The sequence below is a fragment of the Brassica napus genome, chromosome C8, assembly GCF_020379485.1.
Source record: "Brassica napus cultivar Da-Ae chromosome C8, Da-Ae, whole genome shotgun sequence".
NCBI classification, from domain to species: domain Eukaryota; kingdom Viridiplantae; phylum Streptophyta; class Magnoliopsida; order Brassicales; family Brassicaceae; genus Brassica; species Brassica napus.
In genome coordinates, this window is record NC_063451.1 from 70,324 (window position 1) to 88,659 (window position 18,336).

At 34.1% G+C, this 18,336-nt stretch overlaps 3 protein-coding genes and 1 pseudogene across 3 annotated transcripts; 3 read left to right on the forward strand and 1 right to left on the reverse strand.

The window, feature by feature from the left end:
- Window positions 1–39: 39 nt before the first annotated feature.
- LOC111210397 lies at window positions 40–12,088 on the reverse strand (annotated as a pseudogene).
- On the forward strand, window positions 446–2,741 carry LOC125591496. Its single transcript, XM_048765844.1, has 9 exons — window positions 446–601; window positions 688–949; window positions 1,033–1,086; window positions 1,432–1,516; window positions 1,600–1,732; window positions 1,812–1,996; window positions 2,070–2,193; window positions 2,272–2,487; window positions 2,580–2,741. The coding sequence occupies exons 1-9, from the start codon at window positions 446–448 to the stop codon at window positions 2,739–2,741; spliced, it is 1,377 nt and encodes a 458-aa protein (XP_048621801.1).
- LOC111206909 lies at window positions 5,081–9,447 on the forward strand. The gene is made up of 8 exons (XM_048765845.1): window positions 5,081–5,283; window positions 5,377–5,892; window positions 5,989–6,323; window positions 6,460–7,168; window positions 7,380–7,885; window positions 8,080–8,547; window positions 8,653–9,156; window positions 9,239–9,447. The coding sequence occupies exons 1-8, from the start codon at window positions 5,081–5,083 to the stop codon at window positions 9,445–9,447; spliced, it is 3,450 nt and encodes a 1,149-aa protein (XP_048621802.1).
- Window positions 12,089–16,427: 4,339 nt separating the features above from the next.
- On the forward strand, window positions 16,428–17,351 carry LOC125591499. Its single transcript, XM_048765862.1, has 2 exons — window positions 16,428–16,852; window positions 16,961–17,351. Exons 1-2 carry the CDS (start codon window positions 16,428–16,430, stop codon window positions 17,349–17,351), a joined length of 816 nt encoding a protein of 271 aa, XP_048621819.1.
- The last annotated feature ends 985 nt before the right edge of the window (window positions 17,352–18,336 follow it).

Below are 18,336 nucleotides of genomic sequence, written 5' to 3' on the forward strand. Positions count from 1 at the left end.
ATTACATATGAATTTTTTTATCTATTGAAGCCAACTATATGATTCAGGACTTACGTTCATTTAAATTTTGTATCTGTCTCCCATCGTTAAATATCTTTGATTATCAAAATCAAGTACAAAAGAATATTCTAACCAAAAGAATAAATGTACTCAAATCTATCCTCTAAAGATTAGATATTCTTTTCCCAAGATATTCGTCCATATATTTCGGACGCCATATTTATCAGCTTAACAATTACATTCTTATGTGTTCCATATCTTAACCGAATATAACAACTCCTACAAAATAGAGTAACCAGAATTTGTTTTCGATTTCATAAAATATGCAAATCAAAATATCCTAACGATACTCCTTCAATCTAATCTTTAGAAACATATCACTATAAAACATCTTCCCATTGCCTAACACTTTCTACAACTCACTATTAAAAAAACAGATAAGCTAATGGCAATGGTTACATCAGACCGAATAACTTTGTTGAACGATGTCAAACCATTTAAATCAACTTGGAAGGTTGAAGTAAAGGTTCTACATTCATGGACACAGCGCTCTAACTACCCCGGTGGAGACTCTTTGCAGTTCATACTCGCAGATAAGACAGTAAGGGTTTCCATGACATAACTTTTATGTTTCTCAAAGGTTGTATTGCAGTCTGCTAAACTATATTATATCAAATGTTATTGTAGGGTGTTAAGATTCATTGTACCTGCAAGAGACTCTTCTTGGCTCGTGTTAAGAAACTTCAGGTGGGACAATGGAGGTTCATTGAGAATGTGTCCGTAACTCCTGCAGCTGGAAAGTACCGACCGACCAGTCATGCGTACAAGCTGACCATCATAAGTAACTCTAATGTCACCAATTCCTCCGTGAAAAATGATGATGAATTTTTGTCATTGACCACTTTCCCAGAAATCATGAATGGAAGTCTTGATTCAAATGTTCTAATTGGTAACTCATAATATAATTCCTTATATATCTATATTCTTCTGCTTATCTAAATTAATAATCCAAATTTCTTTGTATGTTTGTAGATGTTATTGGTCAAGCAATAGATATTGGAGATATGCAGGTTGTGCCAGTTCAAGGTAAAGAAACAAAGAAGCTGGAACTTACTTTGACTGATACAGAGTAAGTTATGAACATTACATTAGACAAATATACATTTTAAATGTACCCAAATCGTGTTTTTAATAATTTATATTTTTTCCTCTATTATCAGGGACCACCAAATAGCATGTTGTCTTTGGGGTCGTTATGCTGAACAACTTTTATATACATACAAAGTTGGTCAAGTGAATAAAATTTCCTCTGTTTACTGAGATTTGCCAAAATCAATGTTTACAAGGGTAATATATCTACTAAACTATTAATTAGCATATATTTAGATTTGTATTTTAATTTATTTCAATTATTTACTTTGTTTGTTGTAGGACAAGTCCAGATAACAAATGCATTTGATACTTCAACCTTGGAGATAAATCCACCTGGATTTGATGTGCAAGATTATATCAGACTGTACGTTATACGATCATATCATAATACTTTTTAGATATATCTACATAGATTCCTTCTTGTGTAAAAGTTTAATTGCTATATAGGATGCCAAATAATGAGCTTGCTCTCATTACTGATGGTCGTGAGGTTGTGAAACCCAAAGGAAACAAACGCCAACCAGATCAGTGGTCAATTTACCCAGAGAGAACGATTTTGGATATCATAATGGCGACTGAGGTTCGTTTTATATATTTATCTTAGCTTTTTTAAAATAAAAACATGTGGAAAGTTAATAAAGCTAATGTTACTTGTACAGATTGAGAAATGCATTGTTACAGCAACAGTTGATGCAATAGACACAGATTGGGCATGGTATTATTTTGGTTGTGCTAAGTGCCACTATAAGAAGGTTACTGACATTACTAATAGGGATGTGGTGCCTGTGAAACATTTGTGGTATTGTGATACATGCCATCAGTCAGTCACCAATGTTGCACCTAGGTATGTCTTTTTAACTTGAAACTAAAATGTTTCACAATCTATATGTTGTAACTAATTTATAAATTTCGTACAGGTTCAAAATACACCTATTACTAAAGGATGACACTGGTGAAACTAAGGTGATGTTGCTTGATACTGTTGCTGAACCTATTTTGGGAGTAAGTGCTGAAGTACTCTTAAATGGTTCTCTAGAAGAGGTATATACAAGTTGTAATTTCACTTTTATATTATGGGTTGCATTTGTCGTTTTTAATGTTGTGTTTATTTCTATTTAGGTTGAGGATCCTGAAGACTTGCCTGACCAAGTTACTGCTCTGATTGGGAAAACTTTCAAATTTGGAGTCTATGTGAACAAAGATAATGTTGATTATGGATCCCATATATTTAATGTTGGGAAGACTTGGTCTGCTGATACAATAATAACTCGTGCGGACGATGAGGACACCGGAGATACATCGACCATAGTTTCCTCTGATCGTTCATCAGGACAGGTTTGTAAAATTTGTGATGTTTTTATATTGTATAATAAGCATATTTGTTATGGTTGCCTATTTAATATTTTGAATCTATTTTTTTGTATTAGGTGTCTTTTGTCAGCATTGAATCTGAAGACAACACATGTTTATCTTCAACTCCACTGTCAAAACGAAAAGGAAGCAGTAATGAAATTGATGACCTTTCTTCTACTTCAAAGAAACAATGCTCTAAGATAATCAAGGTGGAAAAGAACACTGTGGAGAAGTGAAAGGTGTTGCTGTTACGGACTTTGTTGCATTTTAGCAAATCAAATAAATGCTTTTTTATTTTATTTTTCTAGGATAGTGGTTTTTTTCAGTTTCTACGTATTATGTTGGTTTTTTCCTATCAATAAGGATGAGTTTTAATAAAATGAGTTTTAATAAACTAATAAGTTTCATTGTTATGCTTTCATTAAACATATATTCAAGTAGTGGAAAATATCCTATTTGTTATTATAGATGTTTAACCTACTGCAAAATGAATGTTAAGTTATCGCTTACTTGGCATATGTTGTAGTTGGAATACCTTTTGTTAACTCTATGACCATATGTCGCTTCAAGTTAGACACATAAACTGTCCTGAAAAACATCAAATAACGTAGAAGAATGTTAGTCATTTCTATTATTTTATTAATAGAAATGTTCAAATTTGATAGTAATAAACAAAATTAAAGAATAAAACACAGATACTAAAGAAATCGGTTGAGATATATGTTAAAACTGTTATATTGTATCTAAATATAAAAATTGTTGTGATCTATTTAGATATTATACTACCTATTATGCAAAAAATCTTAACTAAAGCAATTTTCATTTTAATTTTTCATAAGTCCCGCCCTTAAATTCGTCTTCAAAATTTAGATAAGCAGAATGTACTGAGATTAACTTTTCATTATAGAAACAGATTTATCAGCAGTCTCTGAACAATTATATTTCTTTCACCATCGTTGTTCAGGTGATTCTAACATTTCTCTTAATCGTTAGCTAACTTTATTTTATTATATATATAATACAAAGAATATATATACAAAGAGTTTTCTGCACACGTTAATGTTTATATTCACAGGATGAAACGAAAGCATCCTGTTTCCTTTGGAGCAGATGCTCATCGGAAACGTGCGCAATCTGCATCTAAACAAATAACTGAATCTTCCCAAACCAAAGATGTCCCCTTGACTGCAGTTTTTGCAAGAATATTGAATGATGTTACAAATAAGAACATTGCAGAAAGTTGTCACCCAAGAGTTTCAGTTACAGTGTCGAAACCTAATAACAAACGAGGTGGTGAATATTATATACTATTCCTATTTTGATATACAAAGTGTTTTGTACCATTCAATTCACACATATTTGTAACTCTTGGTGTAGTTTATTCTGAAAAAGAAAACAACGATTGTTCTCATCACAAGAACATGAGTCATCAAATCAAAGGTATATAGATAGTTACTGCCAGAGTTGTAATAGTTGTAACTTTAGAGTCTGCAATTATTTTTAAGACATTTTTACAGTCATTAACTAATTTCTTTTACTATGTATGCATCTCAGCTATCTACACTGGATCATATCCAAGTCAGCTCACATTTCAAAGAAAATATTCACCAATTCCTAAAATGCCTAACACAAAGACCACAGAAACCGCAAGAGCGTCACGAATATCCACATTTGGTAGACAACATAAAGGTATGCCAAGCCGATTAACAGAGTGATGAAAGCTCGAACAAAAGAGTTTGCGTTTAAAAACTAAACATTTTAACTTTTATTATCTAATTCGTTTTGTTATGCAGGCATCTCAACTACTTTTACTGGACCATGTCCAAATCATCTCCCATCTTTAAGACAACACAAATCAATTCCTAGAATACCAAACACACAGACCAGAGAAACGACAAGAGATTCAAGAATGTAAAAAAATGCTGGAGCTGAACATAATTTTTCGAAATCTGATCCACTGAATGAAGGTAACTTCTATAAACTGTTGCTATCAAGTTATATTAGTGTCTGATCTGTTGTGTATGTTTTAAATGGATAACTATTTTGCAGATTTACTAAGCAACATGGATGGTTATTATGACCTAGAATTCGACAGTAGTAGTCAAGAAAGTTTTGATTCTGATACTTCAGATCACAAACAATCTATTTTGCTAGAACCAGAAATAAACAACCAATCAGAACGAGTGATGAAACTGGCGGTAATGTTTAAAAAAACCTTCTCTGAAGTGAAGAAAAAAGTCAAACCAATATCTCCTAAAGAGGATGGTTAGTTTAATTACTCAATTAAATATTTGTTCGTGGAAAATGTTCTCCTAACCTACCTTCTTATAATTTACCAGATTATGTTGATGAGGGTGACCCAGAACACAAATGTGTACATTGTGGAGCTATTATGTGGTATGGGGAACGCATAAACAAGAACAAATATAGACGAAAACCTATATTTACATTGTGTTGCATGCAAGGACAGGTTCAGTTGCCATACCTAAAGAAGCCCCCTGATCTTCTAATGAACCTTCTAACAGGAACTGATAAGCTTAGCAAACATTTTCAAAGGAATACGAGATCATATAATATGGTTTTCTCTTTCACTTCACTTGGTGGGAAGATAGATAAATCTCTGAAAAAGGGACGAGGACCACAGATGATTCAGCTTCATGGTGAAAACTATCATTTGATGGGAAGTTTAACACCACCTGAAGGAGACCATGCCAAGTTTGGACAACTATACATTGTTGATACAGAGAATGAAGTTGAAAACAGATTTAATGCTCTGAGGTAACTAATATCTATATGCCCATAGCTAAGTTTTCGTTTTGTAAGAGTTTTATATTTAATAGCTAAATGTGTACGTGTTTTTGTTTGTGTTAGAAGCAAATCCAAAAATTTCTCACCTGGTAGTAAGCAAGACGGTTTGAAGAAGGAAGTTATTCAACCTACTATCAAGATGTTGAATGCTGTTAATCCATATGTTGTGCAGTTTCGATCAGCTAGAGAGAGATTTCAATTGAATCCTGCAAAAACCTTCCATATGCGAATTGTCAGTAGAAGTGACAAAGATGGTAGGACATATAATATGCCAACAGCAGCTGAGGTGGCTGCATTGATTCCTTGTGATTTTAATTTAGGAATGGATAAGCGGGATATTGTGCTTCAGCATAAATCTGGAAAACTAACCAGGATCGATGAGATTCATATCTCTTATCTAGCACTACAATATCCTCTAATATTTGTCTATGGTGAGGATGGTTTCAGGGTTGGTATTAAGAAAGGCGTTACAGAAGCGTCAAAGAAACTCAAAAATCCTTCAATCAGTATGAGGCAGTTTTTTGCTTTCAGGCTTCAAGAGCGAGATAATGAGTCTCATGTTCTGCTCTATTCAAGAAGGTTATTTCAACAGTTCATAGTGGACGCCTATACTACAATAGAATCTAATAGACTGAGGTATTTGAAGCTTAACCAGACATGCTAGCGTTCAGACAGTTACGACTCTATCAGAGAATCAGAAAATGCTGGCAACTCAGATATGAATGAACAAGGTCAGCAATTTCTTCTACCAGCTACTTTTACAGGGAGTCCAAGATACATGAAGAATATGTACTTAGACGCTATGGCCATTTGTAGACATTTTGGTTTTCCAGACCTTTTCATCACATTCACATGCAATCCAAAATGGCCAGAACTTACAAGATTTCTTGAGAAAAGAGGCTTGAAATCAGATGACAGGCCTGAGATTATTTGTCGGATCTTTAAGTTGAAACTCGATTCTTTGATGAATGATTTGACAAAGAAGAATATTCTGGGAAAGACATCTTCATGTAAGTTTTGCTCGAACATCGTTATTATTTTATCTTTTTACTATTTTATATATGTTATAATTCTCGGAACTGTTTATATTGATTGGATCTTGAGTTTATAATATTTTTTGACCCGTTAAGTTTTTTCCTATTGCAGCTATGTATACTGTTGAGTTTCAAAAGAGAGGCCTGCCACATGCTCACATTCTGCTTTTTATGCACCCTTCCTCCAAGTTTCCCAAAACAGAAGACATTGATAAAATCATATCAGCTGAGATCCCAGATAAATCATCTGATCCAGATCTTTACAATGTTGTTAAGGATTGTATGATTCATGGTCCCTGTGGAGCTGCTAATATGAATTCACCATGTATGGAGAATGGACAGTGTTCGAAAATGTTTCCTAAGCAATTCGCAGAGAATACTCGGGTGAAAAAAGATGGATTTCCACTCTATAGAAGACGCCAGTCTGACTGTTATATTGAGAAGAATGGCTTAAAATGTGATAACAGATGGGTCATCCCTTACAACAGGAAACTCTCTCTTCGTTATCGAGCTCACATTAATGTAGAGTGGTGCAATCAAGTTGGTTCTATTAAGTATTTATTTAAATACATTAATAAAGGAGCGGATCGTGTAACTGTAGTTGTCGAACCACCAGGGCCAGAAGTTAGGAGCGAAACACTAGCTACCTCAGCTCCAGCGAACTCAGCAGCACCAAGCTCATCTGCAGCCCACTCAGCTACAGCAACCTCAGGTTGTGCGACCTCAGCTCCAGCTAACTCAGCGACAGACACTGGTGGTAATGTTTTGAAACAAAACGTTGAGATTAAGAAGAATGAAATAAATGTTTTCTTTGATTGCAGGTATATTATTATTTGATGCAGTTTTCTTTATATTTTTACTGATTATTATGCTTTTAATCTGATATTCTAATAGGAAATTTATATATATTTGTAGATATGTTTCTACTTGTGAAGGAGCGTGGAGGATTTTTAAATATCCCATACATTATAGATCAACATCCGTTGAGATCCTCTCATTTCATCTACCAGGAAAACAAAACATTATCTTCAGAGGGAATGACAAACTGAAAGATGTTGTTGGTCGTAAGCTTATCGAGAACACAATGTTTCTGGCTTGGTTTAAGCTTAATGAAGTTGATGCTTTCGCTCGGACTCTTACTTATATTCAGATTCCCAACTACTACACATATTCAAAGAGTCAGAAGAAGTGGACTAGAAGGAAGCAAGGGTTCAGTGTTGGAAGAATTAATTATGCCCCACGTAAGCAAGAAAGTGCTTATTTTTTTAGAGTGTTATTGAACTACGTCAAAGGTCCTACCATCTTTGACGATATTAAAACCTACAATGGTGTAGTTTACGAGGGGTATAAAGAGGCATGTTATGCTCGAGGAATATTGGATGATGACCAGGAGTATATAGATGACTTAGTGAGGCGCAGTTATGATAGCTCTGCAGCTGTTGTTCGTGATCTTTTTGTTCTAATGCTTCTATCCGATAGTTTGTGTCAACCAGAGGTTGTTGGGATAAAACTTGGAAACTGTTGTCTGAGGATATCGAGTATAATCGCGGAATTCATTTCAATAGGCCAGGTACACTACCAATCTCTTCTAATAAAGTACGACAGTCATGAGATTATTTTGTTTTAAATTAAACGTTAGTGATATTTTTACCATTAGTTGATATATTTGTAATTTTAATTTGGTATTTATATTGATGGTACTAAGTGGAAATGTTGTCCATATTATTGGCAGGGCTTATACTAAGTGATAGTGACAAGAAACTATATGCTCTTATAGAGATTGAGAAGCTTATGAGAAGGAATGGGAGTTCACTTTCAGTCTATGAATCTATGCCTAAACTGCCTACTGAATTCAAACCGATCGAAAATGTTTTGATCTTGGATGAATTAAATTACGACCTGCATGAGTTGCAAGCCACTCATGACAGAGATATTCTGAAGATGACTGATGAACAAAAAAAGATATACGATGAGATCATTGGTGCTGTTGTTGAAGATAGAGGTGGAATGTTCTTTGTTTATGGGTTCGGTGGCACTGGAAAAACCTTTCTTTGGCAAATTCTATCAGCTGCTGTTAGGTGTAGGGGAGATATAGTTCTTAATACTGCATCTAGCGGAATTGCTTCTTTGTTGTTACAAGGTGGTAGGACTGCTCATTCCCGTTTTAGCATACCAATCAATCCAGATGAGTTTACTACATGTTCATTGACTCATGCATCAGATAAAGCTAAGTTGATAAAGGAAGCATCTCTAATTATTTAGGATGAAGCACCAATGATGAGCAAACATTGCTTTGAATCTTTAGACAGAAGTTTAAAGGATCTGATGGGGAATCACGACAATAAGCCTTTTGGTGGGAAGGTTATTGTTTTTGGAGGTGACTTTCGGCAAGTACTTCATGTGATTACTGGAGGTAGCAAGGCTGAGATAGTGTTGGCTGCCATGAATTCTTCTTATCTCTGGGAACATTGCAAGGTTCTGAAACTTACTAAGAATATGAGATTATCTTCGAACAATCTTTTTGAGGATGAGGCAAAAGATCTGAAAGAATTTTCTGAATGGATTTTGGCTGTTGGGGATGGGAGAATAGCAGAGCCTAATGATGGGGAGGTACTAATTGATATTCCAGAACAGTTTTTAATTATGGACCAAGAGTATCCGATAGAAACTATAAGTCATGCCATCTATGGAGATGCAGATTCATTAAGAAGAATTCAAGATCCTAAGTTTTTCCAACAGAGAGCAATCTTATGTCCAACAAATGAGGATGTTAATATGATTAACGATCATATGTTTTCTAAACTTGATGGTAAGAGTTTTATTTATTACATGTATTGTCATTATACTGTGTAGACACTAACTTATTTTTGAAATTTGGTTCTTTCTTTCAGGTGAAGAAATGGTTTTTATTTCATCTGATAGTATTGATCCTTCTGATACTGGTTCAGTCAACAATGATGCTCTCAGCACCGACTTCCTAAACAGCATTAAAGTTTCTGGTCTACCAAACCATAGTCTAAGATTGAAGATTGGTTGTCCTGTTATGTTGCTTAGGAATATTAATCCTAATGAGGGTTTAATGAATGGAACAAGATTGTAAATCACTCAGCTTATGGATTTTATGGTGGAAGCTAGAATCTTAACTGGTGCTAAGGTTGGTGAAATCGCTTATATTCCAAGATTGTTGATCACTCAACAGATAAAAGACTTCCTTTCAAGATGCGTAGAAGACAATTGCCTTTAGCAGTGGCTTTTGCAATAACCATCAACAAAAGCCAAGGACAACCACTGTCTGAAGTTGGATTATTTCTTCCTAGACCAGTTTTTTCTCACGGACAGATATATGTTGCCATATCAAGGTTACATCGAAGAAAGGTTTGAAAGTTTTGATCGTGGATAAAGAGGGGAAGCCACAAAGTAAAACTACAAATGTTGTTTTCAAAGAGGTTTTCAATAATCTTGAAAACAGAGAAGAGTGATGGAAGTGTCTAAACGAAAGATTGTTTTTTGTGTTAGACTGCAACGTGAAACTGGTGTTTTGTGTTTTGTTTTTTTTTCTGATCTACATTTGAGTTGAAGTTTTTAAAGTCATATCTGACTTTGAACTAAATAAATTCAGTTTTTTTTTCATTTACCAGACACAATGTACTCTGCTCTTCACTATTTTCTCATTAAAGAGGTTTGAATTGAAACAAAACATGAATATAATCATCATGTTTTGTACCAAAAGAAATACAGTTTGTTATCCAGTCAAACCAATCCAAAATCAAATAAATTTCAACAATACACAGAACAATAATCATCCAAACTAACACCAAGTATACAACGATCACTATTCTGAAAATTTCCCAGTGCAGTCAATCTAATCTATTACTATAAAGTCTAGCCGTGCATCCTAAACAGTCTATCCTTATAAAGATTCTACTGGTTTAGTTCATGGTTCCTCAATTTATATACGAGGTAGATAGTACTAACCTTTATTTCTGAAATTGGTTTTGTGGACTGTTCCAATTAGTAATTTGTAGTTTCTCTTTTCTCCAGTCCTCACCAATAACCTAACGAATATATAAACTATGAGTTTGATCTGTTAACGTAAATAAACCAGAACAAATAAATTTATTAAAAAAAGAGTAGGAAGAAGATCAGGAGAATAAATAAGAAGGCAATTTATATAAATGTAATGTGTATAAAGCGTTTGAAACGTACACTTCACTTTTTTATAAGCTATATCAGGTTTGCCTTCTACTCTTCTTATGTCCTTTTAAGAAAAAACTTTTGTTACCTGTACAAAAACGTATCAATAATCAATTATTCATTAACATAATTGGATTTCTAAATCCTGTTTATACAGCAAAAATAAATTTTTATAATTTAAAAATAAAACTTATCTGTGAGTCTAAAGCTTGGTGATGGTTGACCCGGAACTAAAGCAGATCTTGAAATCGAACATTGTGATGGGAGATCTAGAACTCTAGGTGAGAGATCTATGAACGTTTAAAAAAATTCCAACTGATTAACCAAGTTCAAACCCTGATTGCTTAATATAAGTGTTTACAAACAAAAATCAAAAGAGTCTAACCTTAAAACACAAGATCGATTGACTTGAATGATTTTTGAACGATTTGATTATGGATTTGAAGGGAATGATTCAAGTGATTTCGATCGATTACAGAACCACCGTCGAAGAAGAAGAAAAAATAAAGTTGTTGATTTTTTTAGAAGGACACGTTGAAGTAGTTGATCTTCCCGGAAAAAAAAAACTCTAGGCTTCCTTTAATTTTTTATCAAACTATATTGTTTTTATAAATGGGCCAAATCAAAATACTTAAACTGTACTTACGTTACAAATTAATGGATCACAAACATTTATCAAGTATTATTATATGGGCCAAATTTGTTTAAATTTTGGGTTTTAACAAACAAACGTGTGTTTGATGTATGTACTAAACAAGCAAACATTATATATACTTCAAAAAACAAAACAAAATTAAATTATAAGGAAGACATCATATTATAAACATATAACTTAAATTATATAATCTAAACTCAAAAATAATTAGAGTAATTTGTCCAAATAATATCCGCGCATACCGTATCTAGTTTACACTTTACAAACCGTGCATACACATAGTAAACAACCGAAACACAACAACTGACCATTAGCCCCAATCAATCTCGGACCAAACCAGACCGGACTTCAACACATATGCACCCCAAATTAAAATGGTGAACCAATACATAAATCTTTCTAAGCCAATATTAAACTGACTAAAATTGATAAACCCAACCAACCGGCCGCACATACTGCCCTTCGAATATTCTGGCTGCCGCTTGAACGATGCGATCCACGAGTACCGTTACGACCAGCATAACTCGAACCAAAACGTCCTCCGCCGTTTGACCAGCTTTGACCGCTTACACCTCCTCCTCCCACGCTGCTATGGCCGCCACCACCTCCTCCACTCGTGCTGCTACCACTGCTGCCCCCATCTCCTCCACTCGTGCTGCTACCGCCGCCTCCACCAGCTCCTCCACTGCCTCTTCTTTTGATAACGAAAGCTAACTCTCGAGCCTTTCCTTCAAACACATCAACAACTGGTTTTGACTCATTTAGATGAAGACTCTCTTTGTTCGTATCAAGTGAGGAAGAGCGTGAGCTAACGGAAGTGAAATCGTGATGAAGATGAAAGATGAAAGATGAAGAGAATGTATAAAACCAACGGTGTTCTTCTCAAGCCCATCATCGTGTTTTTTGTTTTGTTTTATGTGTCGTACTCACTTTTTCGTTTGCTATGCATATAAATAGGCCAGGACATTTTAACCTGGACCCGAAAATCCGACTCGGAACCGACCTGAAAATACCTGATCCGAAACCGAGCCAAAAATTTAAAAGTATTTTTTGGGTCTAAATTTCTTTTACCCGAAAGAACCGGAACCGAAAAGAACCGACCCGAATAGACCCGGACCCGAAAAGAACCGACTCGAATAGACCTGGCCCAATAAAAACCGATTTCTACCCGACTTAAAAATATGTTTATTCAAACTATGATTTTTTGTGTTCTATATATATATATATATATATTATTTTATCATCTAGTTGAAATATCTTTTGTTGACAACATTTGTTATTATTTTGTAACATTTTTTAAGTAATATGAAGTTTTAAAATATAAAAATTAGAGTTTAAAAATGTTTTGTTTTAATTATTAATAGTTTCATTTAAGTTATTTGTAAAATTTTAGACGTATATGATAAATATCAACTAAATTTGATGGAGTTGGTATGTCATGCCCTTTTGAGTTCCTGACTACCCGAATCCGATATGGACCCAAAAAATTACGGATATTTTATGGATATTTTAATTATAGACCCGAAACGACCCGAACCCGAAAAGAACCGACCCGAACCGAAAATTTCTAAGTACCTATTGGATCCAAATTTTTAGGACCCGAAAGACCCAGACTCGTAAGGAACCGACCCGAACCCGACCCGAAGACCCGAGCGCCTAGGCCAACAAATAAATTCGATACAAATCTATATATATAAAGTAGACTTTGTTCTCTTCTCATGACATGTGGAAGAGGAGTTTGTTGACATGTGTCCACATGTTTTTTTTTTTTGTATTTTAGATCCTTTTTCTTTTAGATTATTACAATTTGTCCCATCACTTTCTAATTGTGCATTATCTAATCATTCTCACATTAAGTATCATTATAGTTTGAGAATCTATGTTATTGGTCACTAAAATTTAAAAAATAAGTAAAATAATATAAATATATTTTAAATATTTAATTTATTTACAACTAAAAATAACATAAACTTTCATCATTTTATTATTTTTACTATTTTCTATTATTTCTTTTATAAATTATATATTTATTTTACTATTAAAGTTATAAAATAACCAAACTAAAAATAAAAAAACTAGAGCACAACACAAAATTTAAACCTAAAACCTCCATTATCACTGGGAAAACAAAATGGCATAGTAACACTAATTTAATAGATGTCAAGAGCTGAAAGAAGATTAAGAACGAAGACTAACTTACCTCATTGTACAATAAAGTGTCTTGGCCAGAACAAGTAAAAATGAAAAAAAGGATAGAAAGATAAAATCTAAAACAAAGCAATCCTCCGAACAAAAATAAGTGCGATCAAGCACCTACGCAAATAACCAAGGATCAGAGGGAGAATAATAACCGGAAGGCCAAAGATACATGCCTAAAGTACTAGAAGCACAACCACTAGCAAAAAGGTAAAAAAAAAACACCTCACAGACTAAACAAGAACAGACAAGGCGCTCATGCAAGTGAAGAAACACAAAGCTCTGGATAAAAGGGGCCAAAGCTCCAAGAAACTAACTCCGCATACCTATACCAAAAGGAAACATAGGAAGAAGAGAAACAACATGAAGAATGGATAATAGAAACCAACCACCGCGAAATCAGAGAATAAGCTTGAAACCAGAAATAACATTTAGCTCACATAGCATACACACGAACGAAAACATTATCCAAACCTGGAGTGGTAAGCATGGTGAAAGGGAGAGCTACAAGAGATGCGAGCAGCGATGAAAGCTGCAATGAGATGAGAAAAACATAGAGGGAAAGGGAGACAAAACAAAATCAGCAAACTGTGAAGTTGTCCTCGAGTTATGAAAGAGAGCATAGAAGTCAGATCCCCAAAAACTAGATTTTGAAAACCAAGACGAGCAAGGACTATTGACGGTAAGCCAACGACGAGGAAGACAACATCAAACACGACTAAAATCTGACCCAACCCAAGGAGATGCAATTCCTAACATCAGCCAAAATCTAAGGAAGAAGAGGAGCAACCAATATTAACTGGAAAAGACTACAACGTTGTGAGAAACAACCACACAACTGGAAACTCATAAAGTCGATTTACAACAAATTCCGTATAATCTCACCGACGAAGAAGGCGAGGGAGAACAAGAGCAGGAGGTGAGTCTTTTTCCAGTGATGGTGAGAAGCACCGCACACTAAAAAGGTAAACGAAAACAGAGATGGTGACGATTCATAGTCAAAATATAGGGAGAGGAAAAAAACATCTTAAAAGTTATAAGGTTCAAAAATATGAAAAAAAAAATAAAATACAATTTTGACGTTGAAACCATTACTCTTAAAATTGACAAATGCCTAAATGTAAAGTTATTGAAATTCAATATGCTTTTACATTATATGCTCAATTCACTACTAACAAGTATTATGCACGCAACAACACATTACTGAAAAAAACACAAAATACATTAACCTATCACCTACTACTAGATAACACACTAAAAACACTAAATGATATTCTTAACAAATAAAAACGACCATAAAATTACATTATCCAAAATGTCATACTCTTAATAACAATAAAATAAAATAATTGTGGACTATCTAATCTTTTTCGCACTAACTATTATTACATGAAGTTTGATAATTTATTCTATTGTTCACTAAAGTTCAAGATGAATAAAGAAATAAATAAAATAATAGAAATATATTTTAAATATTTAATTTATTCACAACTAATGATAACATAAATTTTTATTATTTTATTATTTTTACTATTTTATATTATTTTATTTACAAATTATATATTTATTTTATTCTAGAGTGAATTTATTTAGTAAACTTATTGACATAAAATAGAAAACATAGGTATTGTGATATTGTAACTAATAATTGCTACGTTTTGGACGAAACAAATACTAAAAAACCATATTGATATATCATATTATATTATTAACCATCCATTATTCGGTTTGCATTATATTTATATCTGACTTATTTTTAAAAATAATATTATTTAAATATGATTTAAATCTAATAATATCAACTTTACAAAACGACCAATTTAGTGAATTCCTAATTGTAGCATTTATTGATAGTGTACTATACCACCTTTAATAAAAATGACATTAAAATGGTACACATAAAAATAAAATAAAAACATTTTTCAAGTAAAATAATTATCAGCTATTTCGGGCGTCGCACCCCCCCTAGTTCTTAATATAAAAGGGGTTTGAGGAATAAACGCGGCACAAGTGGTTGACTATTTGACTTGAAAAAGTCTAATAGATATTTATACTTGAGTACTAAACGCCATAAATAAATAACTCAAGTGATGATGTGTTAACCACTTTAACTAATGTTTGTTATAAATAGATGATTATTCATGAGACACTTGTCTCATTCTTATAATGTTGTGTATTAGTCATCATCCAGATGTCAGTTTAATGTTTTTGTCTTTTTTTCCTCTTGTTGCCGACTTTGTTGGCTATAAAAGCCTTCTCCCCCTTTCACTTTGTAACATATATGAATAATAAACATCACTCTTTATTTTCTCTCTCTCACGTCCAACTTCTTCTTTTACCAAACACAAAACAATAGAATAATAATATATAATAAATAAATCAGTTATACTTCCTTGCTTATATTATAACACGTTATCAGCACGAGACTCTGACCAACTGAGGCTTATCAATCCGAAAGTTCTTAAACCAGCCGAGGTAATGTTTAAATTTATGTATTTCAATATACTTAATTTATTTAAATTTTATTATTATTTCGGAGTGAGAGGCTGGACCTTCTCTGTTTATTTTTCGGGATGATAGGCGCTGCCTTCCCCAACTGATCGTTATGGTAGGCTATGCCTTCACGATCAGAGAAACACGTGGTAGGCTTTGCCTCCGTGAATAGAAGAAGAGGTCAAAAATGGTAGACTAAGTCTCCTCGGACCTTGAAATAAGTAAAAGTCAAAATGGTAGACAATGTCTCCTCGGACTTTGAAAAATTATCAATATGGTAGTCTATGACTCCTCGGATCATGTGGTAGGCTAAGCCTCCCAATTTTATTTATGCTATTTAAATTTCTACAATTTAAATTTATGCAATTTAAGTTTATGCTTTTATTTTATGCCTTTAATTTTTGCATTTAACTTATGCATTTAAATTCTCATCTTTACTATATTTATTGAATAGAATTATCATGTCGAATTTGACAAAGCTCGAAATTAATGCCCTGGATATTACGGAAAATAATTATATGACCTGGGCAGTGGGTGCAAAGATGCACCTGAGAGGAAACGGGCTTTTGGAAACCATCGATAGTTCGAAAACGGTGTCGGATGAGAAAAAGGCTAAAGCCATGATATTTTTACGACACCACATCCATGATGGTTTAAAGGATGAATATATTACGAAAGACGATCCTTGTGACCTCTTGAAATCTTTAAAAGAGAGGTTCGATCACCAGAAATATGTGATCTTACCGAAAGCTAAACACGAGTGGATCCATCTCCGGTTCCAGGATTACAAAAGTGTTAGTGAGTTTAATTCCGCGATGTTCGGAATTACTTCGAGGATGATGTTATGTGGAGAGAAAATAAGTGATTATGATATGATCGAGAAAACTCTCTCCACGTTCCATCTTGAAAATGTAATCATGCAGCAACAGTACCGGGTGAATGGATATACTCGTTACTCAGAGTTGATGTAAGTCCTCCTTGTAGCGGAGCAGAATAATCAACTCGTGACTTTAACCCATCAAGCTCGTCCCACTGGATCTGCTCCATTTCCTGAAGCGAATTTTGCATCATCCAGTTATGATAATAGAAAAGGACAAGGTCGTGGACGTGGTGGAAACCGTTATCATGGTCGTGGAAGAGGACGAGGAAGAAGATTACGTCCCTATGATGAAAGAGATAACAAGAACTTCCACGAAAATGAAAGGAATGAAAAGGACCGGGATGATAAAAAGCAAACGGGAAAGGTTTGCTACAGATGCGGCATGAAAGGTCATTGGGTACGTAGTTTCCGTACACCAAAACATTTAGCCGATCTGTATAGAGAATCCCAAAAGGGAAAAGAAAAAGGAAGAGGTGAAACAAACTTCATCTCTGATGAACCCGGGCCATTCTTTCATGGTTTAAACGATGATACTCATCTCGACATATCAGATTTTCTGGTTGAGCCAGAGAGTATCGATGAGTGATATAAATCGATGTGATATAAGTAGACTGTATTATAGTATCTATATCTTTTGTTGTAAGATTTAATGTTATGTTTCATGTTTAATGTTTAATAATATATGTTTTATATTCAGAAAATGCCAAACTTTGAGACTATGGATGGAGATTTGTGTTTGGCAGATAGTGCGTCAACGCACACAATAATTAAAGATAAGAAATATTTCTCCAGTCTCAAAATAAAAGATTACGCTGGAAGCGTAAGTACAATATCTTGTAATGCAAAGATTATTATGGGCTCTGGAGAACAATATTTGAAATAAGTGATGCATTGTATTCCCCCGAGTCTCATAGAAACTTGTTAAGTTTTAAGGATATCCGAAGAAATGGATATCATATTGAGACTATGAGTAAAGATGGCATTGAATTTCTTTGCATTAAGTCCGAGAGGAAACATATATTGGAAGAGTTAAGAATGTTATCCTCTGGACTATATCGTACGAAAATTACCATGACTGAGTCCTATGCCGTGGTAAACATGAAGTTTACTGATACATTTAAAATTTGGCATGAGAGGCTAGGACATCCTGGTTCAGTCATGATGAGAAAGATAGTGCAAAATTCGAATGGCCATCCGTTGAAAAACGGAAAAATTTTGCAAACGGGCGAGTTTACATGTAATGCATGTTCTCAAGGAAAACTTATAACTCGGCCATCACCAGCAAAAGTAAGCAATGAATCACCAATGTTTTGGAAAGAATGCATGGTGATATATGTGGGCCGATCCACCCACTGTGCGGGCTGTTTAAGTATTTCATGGTATTGATTGACGCATCTAGTAGATGGTCAAGTGTGTCTCTTTTGACGACACGAAATACGGCTTTCGCAAAGTTCATTGCCCAGATTATAAAGTTGAGAACGCAGTTCTCAGAGTATGCCATTAAGAAAGTAAGGCTTGATAATGCTGGTGAATTTACATCGCAAGCCTTTGATGATTATTGTATGTCAATG

Bases quoted from the DNA above. Each gene is read 5' to 3' on its own strand.
- LOC111206909 (XM_048765845.1), top strand. From the start codon at position 5,081: ATGGTTTTCTCTTTCACTTCACTTGGTGGGAAGATAGATAAATCTCTG. The intron at 7,169-7,379 runs GTATATTATTAT...CATTATCTTCAG, and splicing joins AATGTTTTCTTTGATTGCAG to AGGGAATGACAAACTGAAAG. The intron at 7,886-8,079 runs GTATAATCGCGG...TATTATTGGCAG, and splicing joins CTGTTGTCTGAGGATATCGA to GGCTTATACTAAGTGATAGT.
- LOC125591496 (XM_048765844.1), top strand. From the start codon at position 446: ATGGCAATGGTTACATCAGACCGAATAACTTTGTTGAACGATGTCAAA. The intron at 602-687 runs GTAAGGGTTTCC...ATGTTATTGTAG, and splicing joins TCATACTCGCAGATAAGACA to GGTGTTAAGATTCATTGTAC. The intron at 1,997-2,069 runs GTATGTCTTTTT...AATTTCGTACAG, and splicing joins GTCACCAATGTTGCACCTAG to GTTCAAAATACACCTATTAC.
- LOC125591499 (XM_048765862.1), top strand. From the start codon at position 16,428: ATGCACCTGAGAGGAAACGGGCTTTTGGAAACCATCGATAGTTCGAAA. The intron at 16,853-16,960 runs GTAAGTCCTCCT...TGCATCATCCAG, and splicing joins ACTCGTTACTCAGAGTTGAT to TTATGATAATAGAAAAGGAC.